Raw genomic sequence first — 27944 nt, 5'->3', positions numbered from 1 at the left:
CGCGCCACCTTTCCCGCGCCGGCGGGGACGCGGGCCGGGAGGCGGGCTGCAGACGGGCTCCAGCCGCCAACGGCTCGGCTCGGCTCTGCGCCTGTCCCCGATCGAGCGCCGCAGCCTCCACCGCCGTCGCAACACCCGGGCAGCCGAGCCCCGCGGCTGGGGGTGGACGGGGGTGCGGGGCGCCCCCAGCCGCAGCCTGGGCAGGTGGAGGCTCCGGGCGCCAGTGCTCCCGGTTCCGCGGCCCCTGCCGCCGCGCGGACGCAAACTTTCTTAAAGGGACAGGTGACCGGGGCGCGCGCCCACCAGGGCCCCCGACTGTGTCCCCTGGCCCGCGCCCCCAGGAGGGGACAGAGGGCCGGCCGTAGGTCCGCCGCCCGCCCGCCCGCCCGCCTCCTTCAGCCCGCTCGTGAGTTTCTGTGCACGCGGCAACCTTGTGCCACTGAGTTCCCTCTGTCCACGCCACCCTCCCGCTGTCTACACGCATGCTCGCGGGCGCTCACTGGGTCAAATCTGAGCGGGGGCGTCCCTGCCCCCCACATCCCCCAGCCCCGGGCGGCTCCCCCGACCCACACCGGAGCCCCCCGGGCGCGCCGGGCTCGCCGCTGCCGGGGAACGCCCGCTGCGGTCCCCTTGACCCTGCCCGGTAACTGACCCTTGGGGGAAAGAAAAAAAAAAAAAAAGCCCCCCGCACGGCTACTGCGCATGCTCTGAGCTGGACAGCTCCGGAGAGGGAAATTTAAAAACGGTTCGAGCTGCGACGGCGGCCAAATTGCAGAACGCGAGGGGCGAGCGCCAGGGAGGCCCCCTCCGGAACCCCGCGCGCCGCCACCGCCGGCTGCAGGTACCGCAGTGCCGGGCCGTGCGGGGCCGCGCTCGGCGACTCCCCCGTCCCAAGCCTCTCTCCCGGGGGATCCTGCAGAGATGGCCCTGGGTGGGTTTCCCTGTGCGTTTTCAGGCTTGGAGTTTGCGACACTTAGGGACGCCCTGAGAGGTTATTTTTTTTAAAGGCTTCCGGGGGGCGGGTTGGGGAGCCGGGCTGGTTTCCCCCACCCCTCTTTTTGCAACTGCGGTTTTCCAGGGTTGCCACCCGGATCCTAGGGGCTTCCCTCGGCCCTGGCCCCTGCGACTTTATTCCCGTCCCTTCATATTCTCCTACAACCTCGCGGAGGTGCGGGGTGGGGGGTGGGAGGACGTGACCCGTGCCGCCCAGGAATCCGCCAGCGGTGTTGTTTGTTTTTCTTTAACGACAGAATGTCCTGTAGGTTCCTGGAGCTCCACCCTCGGAGCTGGGGGGGAGCCGAGGGCGGGGGTCCCGACCCGTCGCCGCTGATGGGAGTTCGTCTTTTGCTTGTCTCCTCCCCGCCCCAAGGAGATGATAGGAAGTGACATCTCATCCATGATGTCGGGACTCATCCGAAACTCGGGGCAAAGCCACCACCCCTCTCCGCAGGAATACAGGTGAGGGCTTCCTCTTTTTCTGGCTCTCTCTCACTCTTGCTCTCTCGCTCAAGTCTCCACGCGCCGCTCGTGGCTTCTGAAACTGCCCCAGAACCGGCGCCAGGCTTGCATCCCCTGCCTTTGCAAGTCGGCTAGCAGGTCTTGATTTCCGAGGTGGTCTCTGCGCGTGCGCGGGCTGGCCCAGTGTGTCCCGGGTTAGGCGCTGTGTGGGCGTCTTGGTGGGCTCCTGCTTCCCCTCCGGCGCCCCTAGGGGGTGCCCCCTCGGAGGCTTTCTGGGGAGGTGCTGGGAAGGTTGTGGCTGTGTGACATTGGGCAGGTCCCTCACCCTCGCTGGGCGGCGTCATCTCCTCCTCACTTAAAAGATGCTGTTGAGCTAGATATCTTGGGGTCTCCTGTGTTTGAGGAGTAAAAGACATGGGAACTGAGGCCAAAATAATTCTCTGGAACAGGCTGAAGCAAGGTGCGGGGGAAAGCGGGGGAAGTCCTCGGAGCCCCTGCTGGAGAGGCCCTGAAGGGGTCACCCCTTCTTTTGTGGGTAGGGAAACTGAGGCCGGGAGAGGAGAAGGGGCTTGTCCAAGGTCACAGGGCTGTGGGGAGAAAGTGGAGGAGCCTGGAGGCCCCTGCAAGCCCTGACCTGGTTCCCCTGCCCCACCCCCGGCCCCCCGGGAACAAGCGCGCCCAGCTTCAGGAATGGGGACAGGACTGGGGCTGGCCCGGGGAAGAGCAGGCTGTCATCTTGGATCAGCCCTGTTTACCCAGGGGGCCCCTGGAACTCGGCAGCAGCACCTGCTGGGGCAGACCACAGCCCCAATTAGAGGCCGGCTGCCTTGTAAGACCCCAAGGAAGCTGCGCACTCAAAGGGTTTTAGCACAGAGGCTTCTGTGTGCAGAGCTGGGGCCAGGTGCCCGCCAGTTTGTCTGCCCCTACTGTGTGCAGCTCCTCCTGTTTCCTTTGCCCTACGGTGGGGAGCTACTGTACTGACCCCCCACTGCACAGGTGAGCAACAGAGGCTCAGAAAACCGGCTTCCCCAAGATCAGGCAACCCAGGACCCCTGAGCTTCCTTCTAGCGCTGTAAGGGTTTGAATGATGGCAAGTGGGGTGGGAGTAGATTATGGGTTAGCAGCTTGGGCTCTGCAGCTCTTTATAATCCCAGCTCCTCTGGCTGTGTGGAGCTCTCTGAACCTCGGTTTTCTCATCTGCAAAATGGGAATAGAACTAGTACCCGCCGCACGGAGTGATGGTGATTATATCAGCATACTTAGCTCTGCCATCTGCCAGCTGTCCCCGCGCGGTTTTGCCTCTGAATGTTTGTGGGTTTGGGCACTGGAGAGAATCAGAGCTGGCCAGCCCTCTAGGGCTCAGTGGCATCCCCTGTGAGTGAAGCTGGCATCCAGCAGGCACTGAGTGTGTCCAGGGCAACCCTGCCTGTGCCCTCCAAGCTGGGAGCTGTGGGAGAGCTCAGCCCCTCCCCCGCCCCAGGGGGCTTCACTGCAAGAACTCAAAGACCCGGATTCTCACAGTGGCCTAACCACATTCAGCAGGAGCCCTGGAGGCAGCAGTCAGGTGCAGGTGGACGCCAAGTCCAGCTTTGTACAGGTCCCGGGCTTGCTTCTGTTTCCTCCTCTTCCAGATGGGCATGGTCAGGGCCTACGGTCCCTGGTGTTGCTTGGGAAGCCCAAAAGTGAGGCTTGCGGATCAAGGATGCATAACCTGCCGTGGCTATAGCTGGTGACCCAGTGTGCAAGAGAAGGGTCTGTGCAGGTTCTTCAGGACGGGGAAGCGTGGAGGAACTGCAGAGGGGGTGGGGGCCCCTGGATCCAGGGGCCCCCAGGAACAGGGCACGTGGGGACTTGAGCTCGAAACCACCACTCCCCAAGTGCACTGTGGCCCCCAGCTCCGAGTCCCACTGGCGTCATGCACAGGGAATGGAACAAAATAGGCTGCTCCATTGCCTTGCGGTGGTGGGACCCTGGGCAGGGGCTGCTCCTCCCTGAGCCACTGAAGAGCCCAGTGGGGAGCTGTTGAGAATTTTGCACCTGCAGTGGGGCTGGGAGAGGACATTAGTGGCTGTGCAGTGACACCCCGCTCGGACCTGCTCCACTTTTCTCCCCACATAATGGCCCAGGAGCAGGTTATGGGCTGCTCTCTTACCCTCCCCCGTCTCCAGACAGGGCTGCTGGTCCAGCCGTGGTGCAGCCCCCACTCAAAGCCGCCTGACGCTGCAGCCCCCTGGGGCCCGGTGCAGCCGTTAACTCTCAATGGCTGTGTGCGGGGAGGGCGGGGGCAGCAGCTGGAGGCAGCAGCCCCAGCCCCGGGGAGCTGGCGGGAGTCAGTAGCCTCCCCGCCCCACTGCCAGCCAAAGCTGGGGACCAGGGGCGGTCCTGACTCTGGACAACAGCAAGGGGAACTCGTGTTCCCCACAGCGGAATTGGTTTCGTCTCAGCTCAGAGAGCAGGAGGGCCGTCCACCCTTAGAGGTGCTAGGGAGTATGGTTGTTAAGCATCAGCTGTGTGCCAGGCACCTGCTCAGCTCCTCAGCAGGTGCACTGTCCCGTTTCAGTGGGACAATTGACAGATAAGGGTCCTGAGGCACAGATATGTGAGCTACCCAAAGGCGCATGCTCAGAAGGGGGCAGAACCCAAGATCTGTGACCACTGCACCCAGCTTTTGGAACTTATCCTAGAGGTCAGGGTCAGCAAGCTCCTTTAGTGGGTTCCATTAATCATTTTGCTTTTTGAGAGGCAGACAGGATGAAGAGAGCTCCCATCTCAGGTTCACTCTCTCTTTTTTTTTCTTTTTTTTCTTTTTTTCTTTATTATTTTTTTTTTTTGACAGGCAGAGTGGACAGTGAGAAAGGTCTTCCTTTGCTGTTGGTTCACCCTCCAATGGCCGCCACGGCCGGTGCGCTGCGGCTGGTGCACCGCGCTGATCCGATGGCAGGAGCCAGGTACTTATCCTGGTCTCCCATGGGGTGCAGGGCCCAAGCACCTGGGCCATCCTCCACTGCACTCCCTGGCCACAGCAGAGAGCTGGCCCGGAAGAGGGGCAACCAGGACAGAATCCGGCGCCCAGACCAGGACTAGAACCCGGTGTGCCGGCGCCACAAGGCGGAGGATTAGCCTAGTGAGCCACGGCGCTGGCCAGGTTCACTCTCAAAAGCCCACAGAGCTGAGACTGGGCTGGAGCCAGAACCAGGAACCTGGGGCTCAAGCCAGGTCTCCCAGGTGCGTGGCTGGAACCCAATTCCTTGAGCCATCCCTGCTGCCCCCCAAGGGTGCAATGGCAGTGGGGTTGGGAGCTGGAGCTGGGACTTGGACCCAGGCATTTCGATAAGGGACAGGGGCATCTTGGCCACTGGGCTCAGCACCCCCTCAAGAAGCTCCTCTTCCAAAATAGGAAAGTGAGGCTCAGGGACCTGAGTAAAGGCAGGTGCTTGGCCCCTTGGGCTCACCCCTGCTTCAGGAGCCAGGAGGCTCAGAGGTCCTCCGCACGGGTCCTTATGCCTGATGTACCCCTCCCCAAACCTCAGTCCCTGCCCTAGGAAATAAGGTGGCCCTGGGGAAGTCCCTGCCCTTTCTGCACGCTGGGCTGTGTGTGTGTGTGTGTGTGTATGGAAGTGGTGGCACATGTGGACCGTCAATATTGATTGGCTAGATGGGAGACTGGCAGATACCTCATGAGAAAGAACACGTCTGCGGAGATCTGGTGATGACCCATAGCTCAGGAGCCCCGTGCGGGATGGTTGAACCCCATCAGGCGGCCCCTCCCATCAGCTGTAACCTCCCTGTGGGGAGGGGGCCCCTCCGCCAGCGGTGGGGACGGTCCCAACATCTGCACAGCCCTCAGCACGCACGGAACAGCTTAGGCTACCTTGTGGGCCAGGAAGCGAGGTGGGGCCCAGCCCTGTTTGGGTGTCTTTGCATTTCTTTTTTTTTTTTTTTTTTTTTTTTTTTTTATTTTGACAGGCAGAGTGGACAGTGAGAGAGAGAGACAGAGAGAAAGGTCTTCCTTTGCCGTTGGTTCACCCTCCAATGGCCGCCGCGGCTGGCGCAGCGCGCTGATCCGATGGCAGGAGCCAGGAGCCAGGTGCTTTTCCTGGTCTCCCATGGGGTGCAGGGCCCAAGCACCTGGGCCATCCTCCACTGCACTCCCTGGCCACAGCAGAGGGCTGGCCTGGAAGAGGGGCAACCGGGACAGAATCCGGCGCCCCGACCGGGACTAGAACCCGGTGTGCCGGCGCCGCTAGGCGGAGGATTAGCCTAGTGAGCCGCGGAGCCGGCCTGTCTTTGCATTTCTACCCCTGAGAATCATCTGCATGCATGTGCACGCAAGTGTGGACACACACACACACACACACACACACACACACACACCAAGTCCCAAGACAGCTGCCATTATAGAAAGAAAAAAATTCTCGTTTCCAAACGCATCAAATCAGCTCCATGCACGCCCCCGTGGTCCTGTTGGCAATTCCCCTGGCTTGCTAGGTAGCATTTGCTCACCTTTTCCTGTAAACAGTTGCAAAAGATAGCTTAGCTAAATAAACACCTTGGGAAGCGCTTCAGCCCTCTTTGGGTGGTGGGTAGGCCCAAAGCAAGAACGGCTCTTGGTGAAGGAACTGACTTGGGAAGGAAGCTTCCCTGAGAGGAGGGGTGGCCGAGCTGTCCCGGGGAGCGGGAGCGGAAAGGCCTCTGAGCCGCTGGGGTGCTGATTGCTAACGACCTTTGCCGTGCCAGGCCCTCCGACAGGCAGGGTTAGGCGTGAGGGGGAAGACACCTACTATGAATACTGCACCTACTATGTGCCAAGCCCTGTCTGATACAAATGGGTCTTGCCCTCCCCTCTGCCCCCTGGGGTGGGGATTACGGTTATTCCATTGTACTTAGGATGTAACCGAGACACAGAGAGGTGAGGTGACTTGTCCCAGATCACCCGGCCACAAACGTGCAGAGATGGGATTTGAACCCCGAATGGGTGTCCCTTCCTCTGTACAGTCAAGGTGTTGATTCTAAGGAACCCCAAGATCGCAAAGCGAGAGCTGGATGTGGGCTCCAGACAGGGGCTCTGAGAGCAGAAACCCCCAGTGGGAACCGTAACCAGCCCTAAGTCCGCGTGGCGCCGTGCAGGCACCGGCTGAGCCCCCACAGTGTTCCATCTCTGTTGCAGCGGCCATGGGCTCCAGCTGGCCTTGGACGGGTGAGTGCTATATGTCCAACTGAGGCCTGGCAGGTTGCTGTGGGTCTCGCGCCAACGGCAGGTGTTGAGCATCTACAGGGAGGAGCAAGTTAGAGCAGGCGGCCAGATACGACTAATAGGTGATCCTGGCATTCTATGCTACGTGTGGATGCTGACAGCTCCAGGCATCTCAGGGGAGGGAAAGACTGGGAGAGGGTTGGCTAGTCTGCGAGGGCTTCCTGGGGGAGGTGGTGTCTAAGCTGGGCAGGAAATGGGAGGAGCTTGGGGACCAGGATATGCTGCCTCTCCTTTTCCTACTCCGGCAAAGACGTAATGAGACACGGATATAAATAAACCCCTCACCGCAGAGCGCCTGCTCTGTGGACGCAGACAGGAAGGGCCATGGGAGGACAGCATGGCCAGGGAGGGCCTTTCAGGAGAGGGAACATTTAGGCTGAGAAAGAGCCAGCCAGGAATGAGTGCCTGGAACAGCACTGCAGGCAAAGGGAAGAGCATGTGCAAAGATCTGATGATGTCAGAGCTGAGTGTGTTTGGGGAGCTGAAACGTGGCGAGGTTTGCAGGAGCAGAGGGGAGGGAGGGAGCGAGGCAGGGGAGAAGGGAAGCTGGACTCCCTGCGGGAGTTTGACGTCCCCATAAAAGGTCCGGCTGCTGTGTGCTAGCTGCATCCAGCCTACAGTTTCCCGGGACCTGCCCTGAGCCATCACTGCCCCGTGCCCACCTGTGGTTACCCACCCCGAACAAGAGGCCCTGGGAGCGGCTATGATGCCCGCGTCCCATGTCAGAGGCTCTGGCTTTGATCCCCAGCCCCGGCCGCTGACTCCAGTTTCTCACCAACGCAGACCCTGGGAGGCAGCAGGTGATGGCTGGAGCAATTGTTCCTGCCATCCATGTGAGAGACCTGGAGTCCCCGGCTCCAGGCTCCCAGCTCCAGCCCCAGCCCCAGCCCTGCCCCTGCAGGCATTTGGAGAGTGAACCAGAACGTGGGAACTCTCTTTGTCTGTCTCTCATATAAATAAAAGAAAATTAAAAAAAAAAAAAAACAACCAGGGTGATCCCATCCTCTCCCCATTTGACACTTGGGGATCTGAGGTTCCACGGCGTTCCCTACCCTGTGCGAGGTCCCTGCCCTGGGAGTGGAGCAGGACTGGCATCAGGGTCTCCCTGGGCCCCTGGGTGCTGCCCTGCTGGCTCTGCCCACTCATCCTGTCCTCTGTGGCAGCACAGCCCATCAGCGGAGGGCGCTGTCTGTGCAGCTCACTTGGGCTGACAACCTTGGACTCCACGGTGTCTCGCCTTGCCCGGGGGCACCAGGGGCTCCCCTCACCAGTGGCCCTGTCACCATCAGGACGCCGACAGCCTGGCCCTTTTAACAACCATATGATGACGCCACCTCCTTCCTGCCCACGGCGTGGTTTATTTCAGCCGTGGCAGGATGGCCCTGTGCGAGCGCTCGCTCCTCTGCTGTGGCCATGTCTCTGCGTGTCTCCGGGCCTCAGCCAGGCAGTCTGCGTGGTGGGGATGAGAGGAGCCGACACACAGCAGCCAGGGAAGCAGGAAGGAGCTGACCTGCCGGGGTTGCCTGGAAGGTGGGCTCTCTCCTCTTTGCATCCCAGGGCCAATCTCGTTGGACACAGGGAGCTTAGCCCGCCAGGACCTGACAAAGAGCAGCTCAGGAAATACTCAGGATGGAACATGGGACACCCTAGGGAGCCCACTCCTTGTTGGTCACAGGATGTTGACAATGATGTGAACCAGCGCTGCCTGGGGTGAGCACCTGCAATCCACAAAATACCTGTGAGATGGGAAGGAGGTTAGCACTCCCATTTTGCAGGTGAGCAAACTGAGGCTCAGAGAGCCAGAGGGCTGCAGATGAGACTCCCAGCTACCAAGTGGCTGGGTGGGGTTCCAGTCCAAGTCCAGCAGACCCCAGAGTCTACAGTGGTGACCACGCCTCAGAGAGGACCCCTGGGGACCGTGACTGGGCTGCTGGCTGGGATGGGCTTCGGGTGCCATGTGGCAGAGGGTCTGTACCTCTTGAGGGGCCCAGAGCCTTCCCAGCACAACCCAGAAGGGCACAAAGGTAGCAGGTGAGTGATAAGCACAGAGCAGGCACTTGGAAAATGGGTGACACAGGTGACAGTCTGCTGTTGGCTTTCCTGGTGGGTTGAGAAAGACGCGTTGTCAGGAGCCACCTAGGGCCCTCCCTCTGATCTGGCACAGGAAGAAGCCGTGGGCCAGCTCCCACACCCTCCGTGGACAGCTGAGGCTGGGGGCCATCCCTATCTCCTCTGTAAACCCAGGGAACCTGAGGCCCAGGGCAGGTGAGACACTGGACCCAGGTCACACAGGACCCCTCTGCTCAGTCACTGCTGCTTTACAAGTGGCGAAACTGAGGCCAGGCCAGGGCCAAGGACCTGTGGGAGTGGGACCGTCTCTGTGCCCCAGAGACTTCCACAGCGGCCTGGGTGCATCTGCCACCCAATAGGGACCTGATGAGTGGTCCCCTTGGCCCCTTCTTGGATGCCCGTGAGATGGGGGGCTCACAACTTCGTCAGAGCCTTATCCTGTCCCCCTTGCCGGGGCGGGGCGGATGGAGATTCTTTGATAAGCAACCGCACTAAAGCTTGAAATTCCGTGAAATCAGCTCCCGAACTCCCACACTTACAGCACAGCTCCGGGTGTTTAACGGCAACGCGAAAATCACGCAGTCACTGAACCTCCATTGTCCTTCAAGCGGCTGCGGTTGGCTCGCGGCTACCAGTTGGCAAGTACAGGGCTGTGGTTTCTAGAATTCGCACAGGACATGTCTGTAGGCAGGGAGGTGGGACGAGGGGCCTGTGGCTCAGAGGTAGAGGTGGAGTCCTGGCTCCACCGCCCCCAGCGGGGTGACCTGCGACTGGCCTGCGCCTCTCTGGTCTTGGTGTGCACATCTGGCAAGTGGGAAGCTGGTCACCAAGCACATGCACAGTTTTAGCCTCGGGAGCTGTGCCCCCAGGCCAGGGCTGTTCGCCCCCGCGTGGGCACCTGGAAAGCTGCGGCTCTGCGCTCCTTTATCCAAACTGAGTAATTATTGAGCGCCCACTGTGTGCCCAGCCACATGCCCTCCCTTGGGGGCTGTGAGCGCCCCTGCTTCACCATGGGGGCCTCCCAGGGCCACTTGCATCCAGAAAGGACTCTCAGAGTCCCCCAGAGACCAGGGGTGCAGCTCCTGCCCTCCCTGGAGTAGGAGGTGGCTTGAGGCCAACTGGAGTGCTCTCTTGGGGTCGGAGAAATAGGAGTCGGATAGAGAGACACAGAGAGGAGGAAGGAAAGGCGTCCATTGGGAGAGAACAGAAGGTGTGGGGGGTATGGAGGAAGGCAAAGTCAAGATGTGAGCGGGGGACAGTGCAGCTGGAGACAGAGGGCCCACCCCTTGCTGCATCCAAGCTGGCCCAAGACCTGGGGTCGTTAGCTGCAGGCACCTGTGCCTCCTTCCCACAAGCCTGGCTCTGTGGCTCTGGGCAGCTGGGGTGGTGGGCACACAAGTGTCACGCTTTGGGGCCTGTAGTGGGTGGGCAGGATGGAGAAGGGTCTATGGGAGACTGGGGGAGAGGATGGGCATTGGTTAAGAGCTCCTGTGGGTGCTCTGCCTCCCTCATCATTAAACCCATTCTGCAGATTAGGAGACTGAGGCACAGGAAGGCTTGGGAGGACGTCCAGCAGGAAGCCCGGGGCTGCTCAGCTGCAGGGACAGGAAAGGAGAGAGTGGAGGAAGCTGGCAGAGGGAGCTGGGTCTTTGGAAGCTTGATTCTTCTCTGCTACCTCTGGGGGTGGCGCCATGCAGGCCAGGGTTAGCCAAGAGCTGCAGACAATGCACAGGGCATGGGCAGACCTGCCCTGAGGACCAGGGCCACTCCAGGCTGGGCTTGGTCTTTTTCTTTGAATTGCATATGTCCTGTCCTTTCTCGGCCTAGAAGGCTGTCTGTCTGTCTGTCTGTCTCTCTCCTACAATGGCTCATAAAACCACTTCACCCCCATACTTCATGCCAGTCCTAGGAGGCACAGGTACTGCTGCTATGAGCATTATCGCTCATGCCCATTTTACAGGTGGGAAAACTGAGCCCAGGGGTTAAATGCCATTCCAAGGACATACAGCTGAGAAGCCAGGGCAGCTCCTGAGCCACAGTCTTTGCTGGGTCGCAGCCACTGTGGAGCCTGTAGTTAGGCTGCCTCCAGGAGGTGCGAGGAGTGAGCGGGGCTGGCACGTGGGGTGGTCTTCAGGCATTGGTGAGGGAGGGTGTTTTTTTTGGGGGGAGGCTTATGGTGCAGCTCTCTGCAGGGGGCCAGGGTCACCCAGGGCCTGGGCTGGGCCATGGGGATGAGGCACTCCCACCAGGGCTCTGACACATCAGCCCCAGCCCCTGTGACATATATTGAAGAGACCCCCAAGTCTGAGGGAGACCCTAGAGGCAGGGGGAAACAAGTCAGGCTTTGGAGCCAGTGGACTCTCACCACAGTGCTCCCTGGCAGGCATCCTGCAGGGCTGGCTGGGGCCACTCGCCAGCCGCCCCAGCTTGGGGATAGGCACAGGGGAGGACCTGACCACCTCTGGGACACCTGCTGAGCCCAGATTAAGGGACAGGCCTGTGCCCCCAGTGGAGCACGCACTGGCTTCTCAGAGCCCCTCAGTCACCCCAGGAACGAAGACTTGGTGACTTGTCCCAGGACATGCAGCCCAGGGCTCACAGACTTGCACCCAGAAGGTTGATCCTTGCCCAAGTCTCAGCCCGCCCCCTCTGGGCTGTCCTCCCTCCCCAGGGCAGTGGGGAGGACTGGGGTGGGCCTCCGGGAGATGCTGGGTTGCAGAGCCCTAGCCCAGAGCCCTGGGCTTGGTGGGATTTCTGCCCCTGGACATCAGATTCCTGCCCGCAGAGCCCTGGGAGCAGCCCGAGGCCGGGGCAGACAGGCCCAGGGTCAAGTCCTGGCTGCCTCGCTTCCAGGCAAAGGGGCTTTGCTTTGCGGGGACTGGCCTTGGTGCCCCCATCCATAAAGTGGGCCTGGGCCGCTCCCTGTCCCCTTCCTAGGACTGCCGCGAGGCCCGGAAGAGACAACAGATGCTCTATCAGCTGTAAAAGGGCCAGGCCGGGGAGCAGGCCTTGGGCACAGGGGCTAAGGTGCTGCTTGGGATGCCTGCACCCCTTGTTTGAGCACCTGGGTTTGTCCTGCCTCCACTTCCTGGCCAACTTCCTGCGAACACACACCCAGGGGAGCAGCTGGTAGTGGCTCAAGTACTCCAGGCCCCTGCCACCCACATAGAAGACCTGGGTTGAGTTCTGGTCTTCTGGTTTTGGTCTGGCCCAACTCCAGGAGTTTTAGGCATTTGGGGATGGAAGGTCCCTCTCTCTCTCTCTCTCTCTCTGTCACTCCCTCTGCATTGTCATGTCACTCTCAGGGTTGGTGGCCTGGTAGCCTGGGCTTGGCCTGTTTTAAAGGCACTCGCTGTGTGCAGGACACAGGGCTCAGGGTCGAGGCTCAGTGAGCCAGGAGGCAGGGTGAGGGCAGAGAGATGGGCGGGGAAGCCTCATCCTGGCCACGAGCAGGGAGCAGTAAGGATGCACACGGGGTCCCTGAGTGTGCGGGAGGAACCGGAAGTTCTCCCCCTCACTCAGCCGGTTTCCCATTTAAGAAGAGGGGTAGCCTCAGTGACACTGGGGACCTCCCAGGCTTGGCGGCCAGGACACAGATTTCGAGGTTGGCATCAGGGCATGGGCAGGGAAAAAGCAAAGCTTTCCTGGCAGGGGGCATAGAGGCACAGCCGGGCATAGGTGCACCAGGGCAGGTGCACCCTGGGTAGATGCAGCAGGCCGTGGCTCTTCCCACAGAGGAGCAGTGAGGCCAAGGGAAAGGGGACCCCGGTGGGCCCCCAGTTAGGATGGAGAGGCAGTCACCAGACAGCACCTTCGATCTGGCCCTTGCGCACTAAGCACCTGACCCATGGGGAGACAGGCTTGGAGTCCTTTAAGTGACTTCCCAGGCCTCAGTTTCAGTTTCTCCATCTATAAAATGGGGATGGTGCAGAACCCCAGTCTGGCATACGGGAAGTGTGAGGAGTGGCAGCAGGGCAGGTCCCTGCGACCTATGTACAGAAGCTTGCAGACCCCAGGGCTGGCTAACAGTAACGTGACTATGACCGTCGGGATTGGGACTAAGAGCTGTACGATAATAGCCATGCGCCAGACACCCCTGCAAGTGTGCTGCATGGAAAAACCATTTGGTTCTCCAACATCTGATGGGGGAGGGGGTTATTTTCATCCCAAGGTGCACAGACAAGGGGAAACCAGGATCCGAACCCAGAGCCCCTGCTCTTAACCGCCCCCTGTACTGCCTGTCAGCCTCACCCCTACCTGGGGTTCTGTTCCAGCTCATCTCTAGCGAGCAGGAGGAAAGCAGTGAGGGCAGTGGGGAGCTATGGCAGGTTCCTGAGCAGGAGGGGCCTTGCCTTACCAAGCACTGCTGAGTCAGCTGGCCACGGCGTGGCAAGAGGAGGAAGGGCAGGGGCCGGCCAGGCGTCCCCAACGGTGGGCCCTGCCCCTCCGCCTCATGCCGTGCTGAGGGGCCTAGGGGACACAGATGGCATCTCTTGGGCCTGGCCCGTGGCTGTCACCGGGCCAGATGAGTTATGAGCCAGCTGAAGAGGCAGCAGCCAGGAGGGGGAGGGGCACAGAAACAATTGCACCGAGACCCCAGGACAATGGGGGCCACGTGCCACGGGGCCAGCAGTCGCTTGTCACACAATGGGGCTCCGGGGACAGCAGCCGGGCCAACCGCTGCCAGTGACACGGGCCGGCTGGGTTTTCAAATCGCCCCAGGCACTGTTTTCCTATGAGGCAGCCAATGGCCAGGGCGGCCTGGCGGTCACCTGACGCCAGCACCGTGGGCTGAGGGCCCAGGCCCTGTGACAGCGGAGCAGCCGTGGCCATGGCAACACTAATTGGGGCCCTAAAACACTAGGGCAGGGAGAGCAGTGCTGGGGAGGAGGGGTCGAGGAAAACCAAAGGGGGGAGAGAGAAAGAACTGGACCTAGAGGCGCCAGGCAGAGAGGGGGCAGACAGGCCCCGGACCAGAACCTGGGGCTTCTGGGGTCTCTCTCTGTCCCCGTACTCTCCCCCAGGAGGCCTGAGCCACTGATCTTTAAAACTTGGAGCTCAGGATTTGAGCCGAGGGCCTCCCAGCAACAAGACAGCCAGCCCCTTGCTGTGACGTTGGCAGGTGCGCTGGGTCCCCGCAAGGGTCCGTTGGCGCATGCGTCACTACAGAGGCCAGATGCCACTGGGCGGCCTGGGCTCTTGGGGCCACCTGGCCAGTGCGACCTCAGAAGAGAAGTTGTCCAAATCGGGTGCAGCCTCTTTCTTCCACAGGAAGCCAAGTCTCTCTGCTCAGGATTCCATGGCGCGTGGTGGGTGGGGGTCTCTCACTGGAGCCTGCAGGAGCTGCCTGGGGTCCTGGGGAAGCAGTTGGGCTTCAGGCTGCACCCAAGCCCCCTGCCCCACCACTCTGATGCTGTGTTGCCTTGGGCACGTGACCCCGTGTCCTGCGCCTCAGTCTCCCCACCTGTAAAAGAGGGAGTTGAGCATATCCCAGTCTCGGGGCTGCTGTGGGGATTGAGGGGGGACCGTGCTGAGCACTGAGCCTTGAGCATGGCATGGAGCAGGCACTCAGTCAGCTCAGCACGTAGCCAACCCCGTCACCCACGTGGACTGTCCCCAAGCCCCACGCCAGCCCCGAGGGATACTGCATGGCCAGAAGCCACCCAGGACCTGGAACCTGGCAACCTGGGTGCAGCAGTGGCCTGGGTGACCACAGGCTCTGCCTGCTGTGTGCTGTGGAGTCCCAGGTGAGCTCCTATAGTGCCTCAGTGTCCTCACTTAGCCTATGGGGCCCAGAGACAGGGAGCGTTCCAGAACTCAGATTCTAGAATCTGCATACACAATGCTGGGGGAGAGGACTCAAGTCTCAACAGGACATCCATTCATGCTTCCCGAACCCCTCACTCTGCAGGGAACATGATACAATGTTGGTACTGCACCCGCATCACGACACAATGTTGGTACTGAACCCGCATCATGACACAGTGTTGGTACTGCACCCCCATCATGATACAATGTTGGTACTGCACCCCCGTCATGATACAATGTTGGTACTGCACCCGCATCACGACACAATGTTGGTACTGCACCCCCATCAAGATACAATGTTGGTAGCCGGCGCCGTGGCTCAATAGGCTAATCCTCCGCCTTGCGGCGCCGGCACACCGGGTTCTAGTCCCGGTCAGGGCGCCGGATTCTGTCCCGGTTGCCCCTCTTCCAGGCCAGCTCTCTGCTATGGCCAGGGAGTGCAGTGGAGGATGGCCCAGGTGCTTGGGCCCTGCACCCCATGGGAGACCAGGAAAAGCACCTGGATCCTGGCTCCTGCCATCGGATCAGCGCGGTGCGCCGGCTGCAACGGCGGCCATTGGAGGGTGAACCAACGGCAAAAAGGAAGACCTTTCTCTCTGTCTCTCTCTCTCACACTGTCCACTCTGCCTGTCAAAAAAAAAAAAAAAGATACAATGTTGGTACTGCACATGCATCACGACACAATGTTGGCACTGCACCCCCATCATGATACAATGTTGGTACTGCACCTACATCCTGCCATCCCACACCAGGTCACTTGAAGAATTTCCTCCTTGCGGCACTACGTCTGTACTCCTGATTTAGGAATATTTTGAATTTTGTGCTAATACCAGTGCTTGCCTTGTGGGGTGATGGGGGTATTAAATGGGATGAGGCCCGCAGTGAGCACCCCACTAAAGGCAGGGCTAAGAGAGATGGGCTCGCCACGTCCCCATGCTCAGTAGGTTGGAGGGTGGCTTGGGGGCAGTGAGGGGCCTGGGGTTCAGGAAGCTCCCCCACCCCAGGAACCGGCTGAGCCCCCCCACTCCGCCCGAGCTCCTTGCTCCTCTTCGCAGGCTCCTGGCTTCCACCAGCAATGAAGACCTCCCTGGGGACCTGCAGTCCCTGTCGTGGCTCACGGCCGTGGACGTGCCTCGGCTGCAGCAAATGGTAAACAGCCGCGTGGACCTGGGCGGCCCCAGGGCACCACATCCACACACAGGTAGGCTCAGGGCCCAGGTGGGGTGGAGGGAGGAGAATGGGGGAGGGGCATCTGAGGCCCAACACTCACACTTGCGGTGTGGCCGGGTCCCTGCATTCCTCTGGGCTGTAACACGGGGCTGATTCCAGCTGCCTTTGAAGGATGGAATTCATCACGTATCGAATGCAGAGCACCAGGCCCTGGATAAGCTGCGGGTCCTGTAGGGAGGAAGCCACACCTGCTGCTCCTCCAGTGCTTTAAAAAAAGATTTATTTATTTGAAAGGCAGAGAGAGAGAGAGAGAGAGAGAGAGAGAGAGAAACTTCCATCCACTGGTTCACTCCATCAAATGGCTGCAATGGCCAGGACTGGGTCAGACTGAAGCCAGGAGCTTCGTGTGGGCACAAGGGCCCAAGCTGCTTTCCCAGGTGCATTAGTGGAGAGCTGGATTAGAAGAGGAGCAGCCAGGACTCGAACCGGTGCCCATACAGGATGACGGTGCCACAGGGAGAGGCTTAACCTACCACTCCACAGCGCCGGCCCTGAGAATGGTTTTTATTCTTCAAGGGTTGTAAGGAAAAGATGACGGAGACCACATGGCCCAGGAAGCCTAAATCACTTTCCCTTGGCTGTTTTGGGAAGCCCCTGAAGGCCCAGGAGCAGGAGGACGGTACACAGCTGCGGGTTGCACTGGCAGCAGGTGGATTCCTTAGAGATGTGGAGAATGCTCAGGGGCAGGTACCTGGTGCTGCTGGGGGCACCCGTATCCCATATCCGAGCGCCTGGGTTCAATTCCAGCTTCCTGGTAATGCACACCTAGGAGGCAGCAGGTGATGGCTCAAGTACTTGGGTGTCTACCACCGATGTGGGAGACCTGGACTGAGCTCCGGGCTTCAGCCTGGCCCAGCCCTGGCTGTTGTGAGCATCTGGGGAGTGAACCAGTGGATGGGAGATCTCTGTCTCTCTCTGCCTCTCTTCCTCTCTTCCTCCCTTCCTCCCTTCCTTAGATTTCATTTATTTATTTGAGAGGTAGAGTTATAGACAGTGAGTGGGAGAGACAGAGAGAAAGGTCTTCCTTCTGTTGGTTCACTCCTCAGATGGCCGCAACGGCCAGAGCTGCGCTGATCCAAAGCCAGGAGCCAGGAGCTTCTTCCAGGTCTCCCACGTAGGTGCAGGGGTCCAAGCACTTGGGCCATCTTCCACTGCTTTCCCAGGCCATAGCAGAGAGCTGGATCAGAAGAGGAGCAGCCAGGAATAGAACTGGCGCCCATATGGGATACTGGCACTGCAGGTGGAAGATTAGCCTACTGTGCCACAGTGCCAGCCCCCTCTCTGCCTTTCAAATAAATATGTTTTAAAATGTTGAAGAAACACGATGGAAACAACCAGCACAGTACATTAAATGAACCAATAGTTGAAAAATCAATGTCTAGGATTTTTTTTTTTTTTAATTGAGCCAATCATTCCTGCACAGGGATCCGCAAACTCTTTCTGGGAAGGGCCAGGTGATAAACATTTTAGACTTGCTAGCTGCACAGTCTCCATGGAGGCTAGTCCATTTTTGCTCCCATGGCACAAATTCAGTCACAAACAGTGTGAAAATAGGGGCAGCCGTTGGGCACAGAGGTTAGACCAGCCCGCATCCATATCAGAGGGCCTGCTCCACTTCTGAGCCAGCTTCCTGCTAGTGAGCTCCTGGGAGGCAACAGATCATGGCCCGAGTGCTTGGATCTCTGCCACCAATATGGGAAACCAGGATTGAATTCCAGGTCCTGGCTGTTGCAGGCATTTGGGGAGTGAGCCAGCAGATGGAAGAGCTCTCTCTATGTCTCTTTCTTTCTCTTCCAAATAAAACAAGAAAATAACTAAAAATTTATAAGCAAGAAAACAAATAGGAATATTTCAAAAACTCCATGGAAATGGAGTTTATTATTATTTTAGTGCAAAAAAAGTTTTTGAAATCTACACATAGCTTTTTTTCCCACAAAATGCATCTCCCAAGAACTTTTTGAAGACCTCTGATAGGTGTGCCTGTGCCAATAAAACTTTATTTATACAACCAGACTGTGGGCCGCATTCGGCCTGCTGGTCGTGTTGCTCACCCTGGATCTGGAGCCCAGGGAACAGGCACATGGGGGGGTTGCCCTCTGATCTGAGCTGGTTCCTCGTCTGCACTGAGCTGTGACACAACTGTTCTCCTGGGGGAGCTGTGATGGCTCAATGCAATGGGCACAGAGCACGGGAGGCATTCCACGAATGGTAAAGTAAGGAAGCTCCTTCCATGCCCACCGCACCTGCTGGGTGCCTCTCACGGCCCAGTGTGTACAGCAGTGAGCCATGGGCGGTGTGGTCCCTGTTGTCTGGGCAGGCAGAAAAGGCCAAGACAAACAGACCAAAGCCTGCAGGGTGAGCCCAGGCAGCAGCCAGTACTTGCAGAAGAACTAAAGGACCCAGAGGGCTTCCTGGAAGAGATGGCCCTGGGGTGGCATCGTCTTGCAGGGCAACTCTGCCTGATTGCAAGTGACTGGCTGAAATCAGGCTGGTGTGGTGAGACTCTGGGATGGATTAGCAATGTCTGTCACAGGCCCAGCACAGGCAGGAGGAGGCAGCTTGTACACCGGTGATTCCTGTGCTGATTCTTGGTTAGAGGAGCAGAGCTTAGCAAAAGGAGAAGAGGCACACAGAAGCATTGGACCTAAACCTGGAGGCACAGGGGAGCCACGGGGGAGTCACGGGGGAGCCATGGGGGAGTCAGGGGAGCCACGGGGGAGTCAGGGGAGCCACGGGGTGTCAGGGGAGCCACGGGGTGTTTTAGAGAAGAAAACGCACAGTGAATGGCAGCATTGCCTCTGGGTAAAGGACAGGTGTTAGTTACATCCTCCTCCTCCTTGGCTCCTGTTGCCGGCTGGCATCCCACATCCGGCAAGGCGCTAAGTAGGCACTTGATGGGCATTATCTCATCTCTTATCAGAAACAGCAGCAGCCCAAATGCAAGCAAGACCGGTGCTGGCTGCAGTCATGCGCCCAGGAGGGACTGCCAGGCCCTTCATGGTGGGGGTGGCGCTGCCTTGGGGTGGGCTGGGCCTGCCTGCAACCCTGTTCCTCCAGCTCTGCAGTCCCTCTGCACCTCTCCCCTGCAGGTGCCCCGGCCGGGGCTGCTGACCTGCACGTGGGACCTACCCCAGGGCCCCTGCTCCCTGGTCCAGCCGGCATGGCCCCCCGGAGCTTGCTGGGCCTGGGCCCCGTAGCCAGCCATGGAGTCAGTGTAAGTGCCTCCTGGGGGGTGGGGGTGGGGGAGCAAAGGGATGCCCCCCAGGGCTTGGGTGCCCCACTGCCACCCTGACCCCCCTGCCTCCTCCTCTCCCGGCCCCAGCAGATGAGCCAGTTCTCAGTGGGTGGCCAGCCCTCACCTCGCTTGCAGGACACGTCCCAGCTGTACCCACCGGCCACCCAGCCACCATTCCCTCTCCCTCCAGGCGCCCAGCAGGTACCAGAAGCTCCCAGCAGCCCCGATCTCAGAGGCAGACACCCCTGCCTTGGGGCAGCTGGGGGGACCCCTGGGCCTCAGTTTACCCAACATCACCCATTGCTGTGCTGGGGTCATTGGTTCTGTTGTCCCCAGACTCCTGGCCCCACCCCCATCAGCCTCCCCTGGGCAGGGCAGGGGTCTTGTGTGTGACTTGTTCCTTCTCACCTCCTTCCCTCCCTCCCTCTCTCTCTCCCCCTCCCCCTGCGGGAAGTGCCCTCCTGCCGGCCTCTATGGCTCCCCATTTGGGGCACGGCCCCCCTACCCCCAGCCCCACATGGCTGTGCTCCCATCTCAGGAACTCCGTCCCAAGCACTACCCCAAGCCCATCTACTCATACAGGTGAGGTCCATGGTGGGCGGGGCCAGGTGCAGGTGCTGGGGGAGGAGGGGTCGGGGCTGCGTTGGGGGGACCTGGGGCAGTGAGAGAGCCCCCAGGTGCCAGCCTCCACATGGGTCGGCCAACACCAGGTCCAAGAGCTCACCCACACCCCGCTCCAGCTCTCCCAAGCTGTGTGGCCTGGGGCGGGGCAGGGTGTCTCGGCCTCTCTGAGCGTCAGTCTCTTCCAACATGGAAAGTCGTTGGGATAGCAGCCAGTGGGGCCTTGTGGGTGCCTGGCGGGGGTGGGGGAGGGCAGCTGGGGCAAGACCTGAGGGGCTGCAGATGCTCTCTACCTCTACAGGGATGTACGGAAGAGGGGGAGACAACAGTGAGGAAGGCTGAGCCCAGGGTCAAGGAGAAAGGCAGAGGGGATTGGGGGGAGGGGAGATGAGGCATTGAGAGCATGCTGGGGTCAAGCAGGGTGGGCTTCCTGGAGGAGGGGGGCTTTGGCGAGTCAGCCCCAGACCCCTTTCACACCCAGCCCACCCGGCCTCTCACTCCCAGCTGCCTCATCGCCATGGCCCTGAAGAACAGCAAGACAGGCAGCCTGCCCGTGAGCGAGATCTACAGCTTCATGAAGGAGCACTTCCCCTACTTCAAGGTGAGGCCCCGCCCTGGCTGCAGGTGCGAGAGCTGCCCGGGCTTTCGTCTCCGAAACCAGGGCTGCCCCTTAGGCCCCCCGTTACGCCCCTCTGCTGGCGGTAAGGACACACATGTGTGTAGGGGCACAGATGACGTCAGTATTAGCACTGGACTCCGAGGGAGGCAGACGAGCTCGCCAGGCAGCTCAGGGCACAGATGGAGGGTGCAGAGGCCAGCTAGAGCCCTGCCCTCCCCGCGCCTCCTCGGTTAGGAGGGGAGAGGTGAGGGGTCTGCACCCAGAAGGTCCCACGTGGGCCGCTGTTAGCAGCAATGCGCACTGCCACGTTTCCGGCCCCGACAGCGACCTCGGCCATGAGGCTGCAGCACAGTGAGAGACGGGGAGAGAGAGGGAGAGAGAGAAAGAGAGACAGAGAGAGACAGAGAGAGAGAGAGAGAGAGAGACAGCAGACAGGCAGGTGTTGCCGTATCTGGTTCCCTGGCAATAAAGCACAAGCACCTACAAAGTACATGCGTGTGACACACTGGGTGCTTTGTCCAGGCCTCAGCCTCTCTGCCCGGCTCCTGCGTGGAGAGAGGGTGATGGATCCACTGCCTTACAGCCGCTGGGGGCTGGGGGCTGGGGGCTGGGGGATGGGATCGCAGGCCCCTTTCAGCAGGGCACGCCCCCAGGCTGCCTCAGATCTCGCTCGCTCTGAGCAGCTCCCCTGCCACTGCTGGGTCCCATCCCGCGGGCCTGTCCCTGGGGTGAGGGTCTCTGCGGGGGTCCCGAGTTCCGGGCCTCCCCGCAGACGGCACCCGACGGCTGGAAGAACTCGGTGCGTCACAACCTGTCCCTGAACAAGTGCTTCGAGAAGGTGGAGAACAAGGCGGGCGGCTCCTCGCGCAAGGGCTGCCTGTGGGCCCTGAACCTGGCCCGCATCGACAAGATGGAGGAGGAGCTACACAAGTGCAAGAGGAAGGACCTGGCTGCCATCCGCCGCAGCATGGCCAACCCCGGTGAGCCACGCGTGCGCACACACATATACCACGTGTACACACACGCATACACCAAATGCACACACAATCACCACACCATCCGCCGCAGCATGGCCAACCCTGGTGAGCCACACACGTGCACACATGCACACCATGTGTACACGCATGCATACACCACATGCACACGCACACACGCTCACCACACCATCCGCCGCAGCATGGCCAACCCCAGTGAGCCACACGTGTGCACACACGCACACCATGTGTACACGCACGCATACACCACATGCACACACACTCACCACACCATCCGCCACAGCATGGCCAACCCCGGGGAGCCACACGTGTGCACACACATACACCACATGTACATGCACGCATATACCACATGCACACGCACACATGCTCACCACACCATCCGCGGCAGCATGACCAACCCCGGTGAGCCACGCGTGCGCACACACATACACCACATGTCCACACACATATACACCATGTGTGCACACTCACCATGCCATCCATCACAGTATGGGCAACCCCAGTGAGCTCCACGCATGTACACGTATACCACGTGCACATGTAAACCACATGCACACCCATGCACAATACATACTCATGCATACATGTACACACCATGTGTACATGCATACACATCAGCACACACGTACACCATGTGCACACATGCACACACACCATGTGTACACGTGCACACACATACATCAGCACATATACACGTGCAGCATACATACACACATGTATGCCACACACGTGCACCAGCACACACGTGTATACAATATGTACACACAACACATGCCAAACACATACACACCAGCACACGTGTACACCACACACACATACACCAGCACAGACACATGTACACGTGCACACACAATGTGCACACGTACACACACCAGCACATATATGTGTACACCACGTGTATACATACATACCATATGCACGTGGATACATGCCAGCATACATATATATACCATGCACACACGTGTACACCACACACATGCATGTATACCACACACATGCACCCTGTACACACAGGCCAGTGTCCACACATGCACTTACCAGCATGCACAATTCACACTTGCACACATGCCAGACTCCACACTTACACACCTGCATGCCCACAAATACCACATGCACACACAAACCACGGCACCATGCATACCACACACACCACGCACACACATGCACATGGTGGGGGCAGCACACGAGGGGAGGGCAAGGGCTCAGAAGCCTGCAGCCAGGGCCGTCTCCCGGCCTGCACAGAGGTGGTCCAGGACCACAGCCCGTGGTCGCTGAACACAGTTCCTCACCCAGAACTGTTTCTGGGAGCGAAAGCGGACAGGGTGAATCGCCGCGCCACCGAGGGCTGGTGAAGCAGGCGTCAGGGCCCCTGCACCCGGGTTAGGACTGGCAGATGCTTTAGAGGGGACGCGAACACAGCCTCCCCCTCCCGAGAGAGGGCACAGCGGGGGCTGGTGTCGAAGCAAGCTGCCGTAAGGTGCAGGCGCAGCTTCAGACCGAGCGTATGCACGCGTATACAGTTGGCGCTCATCACCTGCAGATTCCAAAATCGGTGTAAATCCCCCCATTAGGCAAAGCGGCAGGGGCTGCACAGAACCCACACTTGGGCCCCTGTGCGACGGTGCTCCAGACTTCAGAGGAAACTGGGAATATAGATGTTCACTGTGAAGTTCAGGTACACAGAGGGCTCACGGGGCGGTGTCGTAAAGGAAGATGCACGAGTCCACAGGTGTTGGCGCCAACGTGAGCTGACCTTCTGCTGCCACTGTGCTGGGCCCTCTCTGATGGGCTCCTGCCCCGCGCACACGGGGAGGAAGTGCAGGTGGCGCTGTGTAGTTTCGGAATAGCGACGCGGGAGAAAAGCCTGCACACGCCCAGTACAGACGGTGTTGAGACAGATTTCCAATCCTCCGCTGGATGGATCTGCAAACCCAGAATCACAGAAACACAGAGGGCCTGCTGTGTACACACACACACAACTGTGCACACAAAAACACACAACTGTGTACACATACACAACTGTGTACACACACAACTGTGTACACACAACCATGTACACAAAACCACACAACTGTATACACAAAAACACAATTGTGTACACATACACAACTGTGTACAACACCAGCTGTGTACACACACAACTGTGTACACATACATAACTGTACACAAAAACACACAACTGTGTACACACACAACTATGTACACAGAACACACAACTGTGTACACCAGCTGTGTACACAATAACACACAACTGTGCACACACACCAGCTGTGTACAAACACCAACTTGTACACATACCAACTGTGTACACACACCAGCTGTGTAAACATACCAGCTGTGTACACAAACTGTACACACAAACACCAACTGTGCACACACACAACTGTATACACACAAGAACAAACTGTGCACACTCCAACTATACACACACACACAACTGTACACAAACGCCAACTGTACACACACCCCAACTGCACTGTGTACACACACCCTGACCAGGAATGTGTGTCCGGGCTGTCTATCCACAGCCCCGCAGGGGAGCCGGCTCTGCCCAGCCTCCGCCCACATGGCCTGGCTCCCTTGAGGTCTGGCCCGAGGGAGGCTGGGAGTGCAGCTCGGAGGTGAACAAGCCAGTGAGGTGGGGGAGGGCCGCAGGGGCGCCCCAGGCTCTCAGCTGGGGTGGGGGTCACGCACCCCGACCTCAGCAAGAGCTCTGGGTCTGGCTCGAGAGACCTAGGCCAGTCCTGCTGCATATTAACAGGAGGGACTGCCAGCCTCTCTCTCTCTCTCTCTGCCTTTCAAGCAAATAAATCTTAAAAAAGAAAGTGAGGTCTTGGGCAGCTCATTTGGCCTTCTAGATTCTAAATGTTTTCATTTCTTTCCCTTAAATTTTTTTTAAAATTTATGTACTTATTTGAAAGACAGAGAATGGGGGTGAGAGAGAGAGCGAGCGGGCTCTCATCCAACGCTTCAGTTCTCAAACGCCTCTGACACCTGTGCTGCGCCCAGCAGGAGGCGGAGCCGGAACTGCGTCCAGGGCCCTCACGTGGGCAGCAGGGACCCAAGCAGCGGGCCAGCACCTGCTGCCTCCAGGGTGCGCACCAGCAGGGAGCCGGAGTCAGGAACCGAGCCGGGACTCAAACCCGGATACTCCGGCATGGGGTGCTGGCGTCCCAAGCAGCTGCCCCTGAGTGTTCCCAGTTCTGAAGGGGTTGGGGGCGGCCCTGCTAGACCAGGGGACCCGAGGGTCGGGTGTCCGCGTCGTGATCCATTGCACAGGTCAGAGCCCACAGCCCCACGCAACGTCAGAGTAACAGCGCCCCCTTGCTTCGGCAGCAGGGATGGGCCAAGACCCCTTGCTTTTCAGTCCGTGGGGGCCTGGCCCCATGGGGGTCTCTCATGCCTGCCTGAGCTCTCTCCCTCGGCTGGGGTCCCAGGGCCCCGCTCCTCCCTCCAAGACCCTGCAGCACAGGTGATGCTGTGCCCTAGAAGAGGAGACAGACTCCGAGAGGCCGCGAGGCGTCTGAAGCCGGGCGGGGCTGTGGCCTGGTGCCTGCCGGGTGGGTTCTCAGTGACCTCCCCCCCTCACCGCCCCATTCCCGCAGAGGAACTGGACAAGCTGATCTCCGACCGACCTGAAAGCTGCAGGCGCCCTGGCAAACCCGGAGAGCCGGAGCCCCCTGGCCTGCTGCGCCCTGCCACGGCGACCATGGCCCACGGCTGCCTGGCTGTCTCCCAGCTCCCTCCCCAGCCGCTCAGGACCCTGTCCCTGCAGTCGGTCCCCCTGAACCACCAGGTCCAGCCCCAAGCCCATCTGGCTCCAGACTCCCCGGCGCCGGCGCAGACCCCGCCCCTGCACGCCCTGCCGGCCCTGAGCCCCGGCCCCCTCCCTCACCCCGCCGTGGGCAGGGGCCCCGTGGACTTCATCAACATCGGCACGGACATGAACACTGAGGTGGACGCCCTGGACCCCAGCATCGTGGACTTCGCTCTGCAGGGTGAGGCTGGAGGAACCGGGGTTGGAGACAGGTGATGGGCATGGGCGGGGCGGGGGAGGAAACCGACACTGCCTGCATCCGCCCAGCCTCGTTGCCATAGCAACCCCCCTAGGAATAGCTAATCACAGCAAACAGTGAGCACTTCCTGTATACCAGGCCGGGGGTGAGGGGCAGGCATGTCAGAGGCGTCATGTCATCTGTCATGGTCCCCTGAGGCCACGCCCTTTCCTGTCCAATGAGGAAACTGAGGCCAGGGGCCCAGCATCCGCCAGCTGGCTGGTCCTTGAAGCCGGCACTCAGCCCGGGTCTCTCTGGCTACAGACTTTTCATCACTAACCACTGCACTCACAGCTGTGAGCCCGGTCACCCGCTGACCCGCGCCCATGGCATGGTCTTCAGTAAAGAGGACGTGAACGAATGAATGGATGGATGGATGCGCAATTGGGGATTTCAGGCTGCAGGAACGTGGGTGCACCTGCCACGTGCCAGGGAGGCCTCCTCCCTTAGACCGGAACCTGACCCGAGATGTCCGGTGTGTCGCCGACTCACGGGGCCCCTTGTCTTGGCCAGGGAACCTGTGGGAGGAGATGAAGGAGGACGGCTTCAGCCTGGACGCCCTGGGGACCTTCGGAGACTCCCCGCTTGGCTGTGACCTGGGGGCCTCGGGCCTGACCTCCGTGCCTGGCGGCAGTGAGCAGGGCTTCGCAGATGTGCAGCTGACGGGTCTCTACGCTGCCTACTCCAACCCCGACGGTGTGGCCGCGGCGGGCGCCGCCTCCTCCACGCAGTACCTGGGAGCGCCGGGGAACAAGCCCATCGCCCTGCTCTGAGCCCTCGGGGCTGGCACTGACCGGAGCAGGGCATTCCTGGAAGGACCGCCCCCTTGCCTCCCATGGGCCCCTCCTGGAGTCCTGGCAAGGCTGCAGCCTCTCTCTCTCTCTCTCCAGCCCCTTTGGTGCCTCCCACAGGAAGCTTCTGGAACCTTCCCAAGACAGAAGCACAGGAGAGGGTGGACCAAGCTGCCTGGTCCAGCTCTGTTGAGAATTTCTCCAGTGCAGCCTCTGGCTGCCAGGCCGCCTCCCCAGGCATCTTGGCGAGCAGCCCAGCGGGGGCACAGGCTAAGGGGCGGAGACAGCCATCTTGGGCTCCACGGAGGCCAACCTTGAACTTCCCGGTAGACCCCAGCGCGGGCTGAACTCTGGAAGGAGAGCCTGCCTGGGAGGCTGCCGAGCCCGCTTCACAGCCTGTTAGCGTCTTTAGCATCTCCCGGAGTGGCCTCCTGGGCGTGCTGGGCTCTGTGCCTGCATGTCCATTTATTTATATTTATTGTGTCTCACTCCCCCTCCATGGACTCCTCCATTGCTGCCCCATCCCGGCAACTCCCCAGCACCTAAGCCACTGGCGCCTGGCACCCGTGGTGGGCTCGGGGTGCCCCGGCCAGCCGTGGATGTCTTACTCCAACAAGCACTTTTGATCCTGGGAAGCTCCCTTTTTTTTTTTTTTTTTTTTCATACCAGAGAGCGCTGTTTTGCTGTCGGTTCAGTCACTGTGCAGACAGGTTCCCTGGGGTTGTGGAGGGGGAGGTGCCATGGTCTGGGGCTTGAGGGGGGGGTCTTTCTAAGGGCATATTGGGGTGGCAGTGGGAGGAAAGAGGGGTGCTTCTGGTCCTGGGGTTTCAGACAGTTCCAGAAAGAGAGAAAGCAAATGGCACGGCGTGGCGCTTGCTAGGTGCCAAGGGCAATGCCAAATATTTCCTGGTGGCACTCACTGCGGCCCTTTGGCAATGACTGATTCCCCAGTGCAGGATCTGTAGACAGTTGGGCTCAGGGGTCCTTGTCGATGGGGTGGGGAAGGAGAAGGTAACCAAGGCTTTTTTTTTTTTTAAGATTTATTTATTTATTTGAAAGAGTTACAGAGAGGCAGAGACAGAGAGAGGGGTCTTCCATCCACTGGTTCACTCCTCAAATGGCTGCAATGGCTGGAGCTGGGTTGATCTGAAGCCAGGAGCTTCTTCTTGGCCTCACACGTGGGTACAGGGGCCCAAGGACTTGGGGCATCTTCTACTGCTTTCCCAGGCCACAGCAAAGAGCTGGATCGGAAGAGGAGCAGCCGGGACTCGAACCGGCACCCATATGGGATGGTGGCGCTGCAGGTGGTGGCTTTATCCACCAGGCCACAGCGCCGGCCCTGACAGAGGCTCTTGCAGCAGCAGAAGAACCTGTGACTGTCACAGTGGCCGCGACACGACCCTTCCTAACCGCCCGATGCTTGGCCATGTGCTGGGAGCTCCGGGACCCGAGGGCCAGAACCTTCAGCCTTGTCAGCAGCCAGCCAGCTGCCTGAGGGGCGTGGCGCAGAGCCCTCTCTCCCAGGGCCCTCTTTAAGTCATCGCTGGTTCTGGAACTTTCTATGGGGCATGCATCCTGTTGAGACACAAAGCCCAGCACAGCCCATTTGTGACCTCAGCTCCATGCGACGAGACTCCGATGCTGTTTCCGTTGTTGTTGATGAAGATTCCACGACTGGTCCACTCCAGGGTTCTCTGCTGTAGTGTTCAATGTCTGCTCGCAATAAAGGCTGGACGGCCGCTCTGTGACTCTGGGGCAGGTGCAAGGGCAGGGCTGCAGGATAACCATGCCATTCATTCCCCCCC

At 59.8% G+C, this 27944-nt stretch overlaps 1 protein-coding gene and 1 long non-coding RNA gene across 4 annotated transcripts; one reads left to right on the top strand and one right to left on the bottom strand.

Moving 5' to 3' along the window:
• The first annotated feature begins 735 nt into the window (after nt 1-735).
• FOXN4 (forkhead box N4) lies at nt 736-27944 on the top strand. 3 transcript variants are annotated; one of them, XM_002723178.5, is made up of 10 exons: nt 736-841; nt 1370-1458; nt 15646-15791; nt 18910-19034; nt 19146-19256; nt 19510-19637; nt 20181-20277; nt 21068-21275; nt 24899-25291; nt 25862-27944. In XM_002723178.5, exons 2-10 carry the CDS (start codon nt 1373-1375, stop codon nt 26119-26121), a joined length of 1554 nt encoding a protein of 517 aa, XP_002723224.1. In that variant the 5' UTR covers nt 736-841; nt 1370-1372; the 3' UTR covers nt 26122-27944. The 3 variants fall into 3 exon arrangements, with proteins under 3 accessions (XP_002723224.1, XP_069922119.1, XP_051691841.2); XM_070066018.1 differs by lacking the exons at nt 736-841; nt 1370-1458 and having other exon boundaries at nt 15521-15791; XM_051835881.2 differs by lacking the exons at nt 736-841; nt 1370-1458 and having other exon boundaries at nt 15521-15791; nt 19143-19256.
• LOC127488127 (uncharacterized) lies at nt 7740-11271 on the bottom strand. Its single transcript, XR_007915571.2, has 3 exons — nt 9322-11271; nt 8688-8812; nt 7740-8430 (listed from the first exon to the last, which is right to left on the bottom strand). It is a non-coding gene; the product is annotated as an uncharacterized lncRNA (long non-coding RNA).

Source organism: Oryctolagus cuniculus, chromosome 21 (genome assembly GCF_964237555.1).
Source record: "Oryctolagus cuniculus chromosome 21, mOryCun1.1, whole genome shotgun sequence".
NCBI lineage: Eukaryota > Metazoa > Chordata > Mammalia > Lagomorpha > Leporidae > Oryctolagus > Oryctolagus cuniculus.
This window is presented reverse-complemented; position numbering and strand designations above follow the sequence as displayed.

Bases quoted from the DNA above. Each gene is read 5' to 3' on its own strand.
- FOXN4 (XM_051835881.2), top strand. From the start codon at position 15,524: ATGCTCAGTAGGTTGGAGGGTGGCTTGGGGGCAGTGAGGGGCCTGGGG. The intron at 19,035-19,142 runs GTAAGTGCCTCC...TCCCGGCCCCAG, and splicing joins TAGCCAGCCATGGAGTCAGT to CAGATGAGCCAGTTCTCAGT. The intron at 20,278-21,067 runs GTGAGGCCCCGC...GCCTCCCCGCAG, and splicing joins AGCACTTCCCCTACTTCAAG to ACGGCACCCGACGGCTGGAA.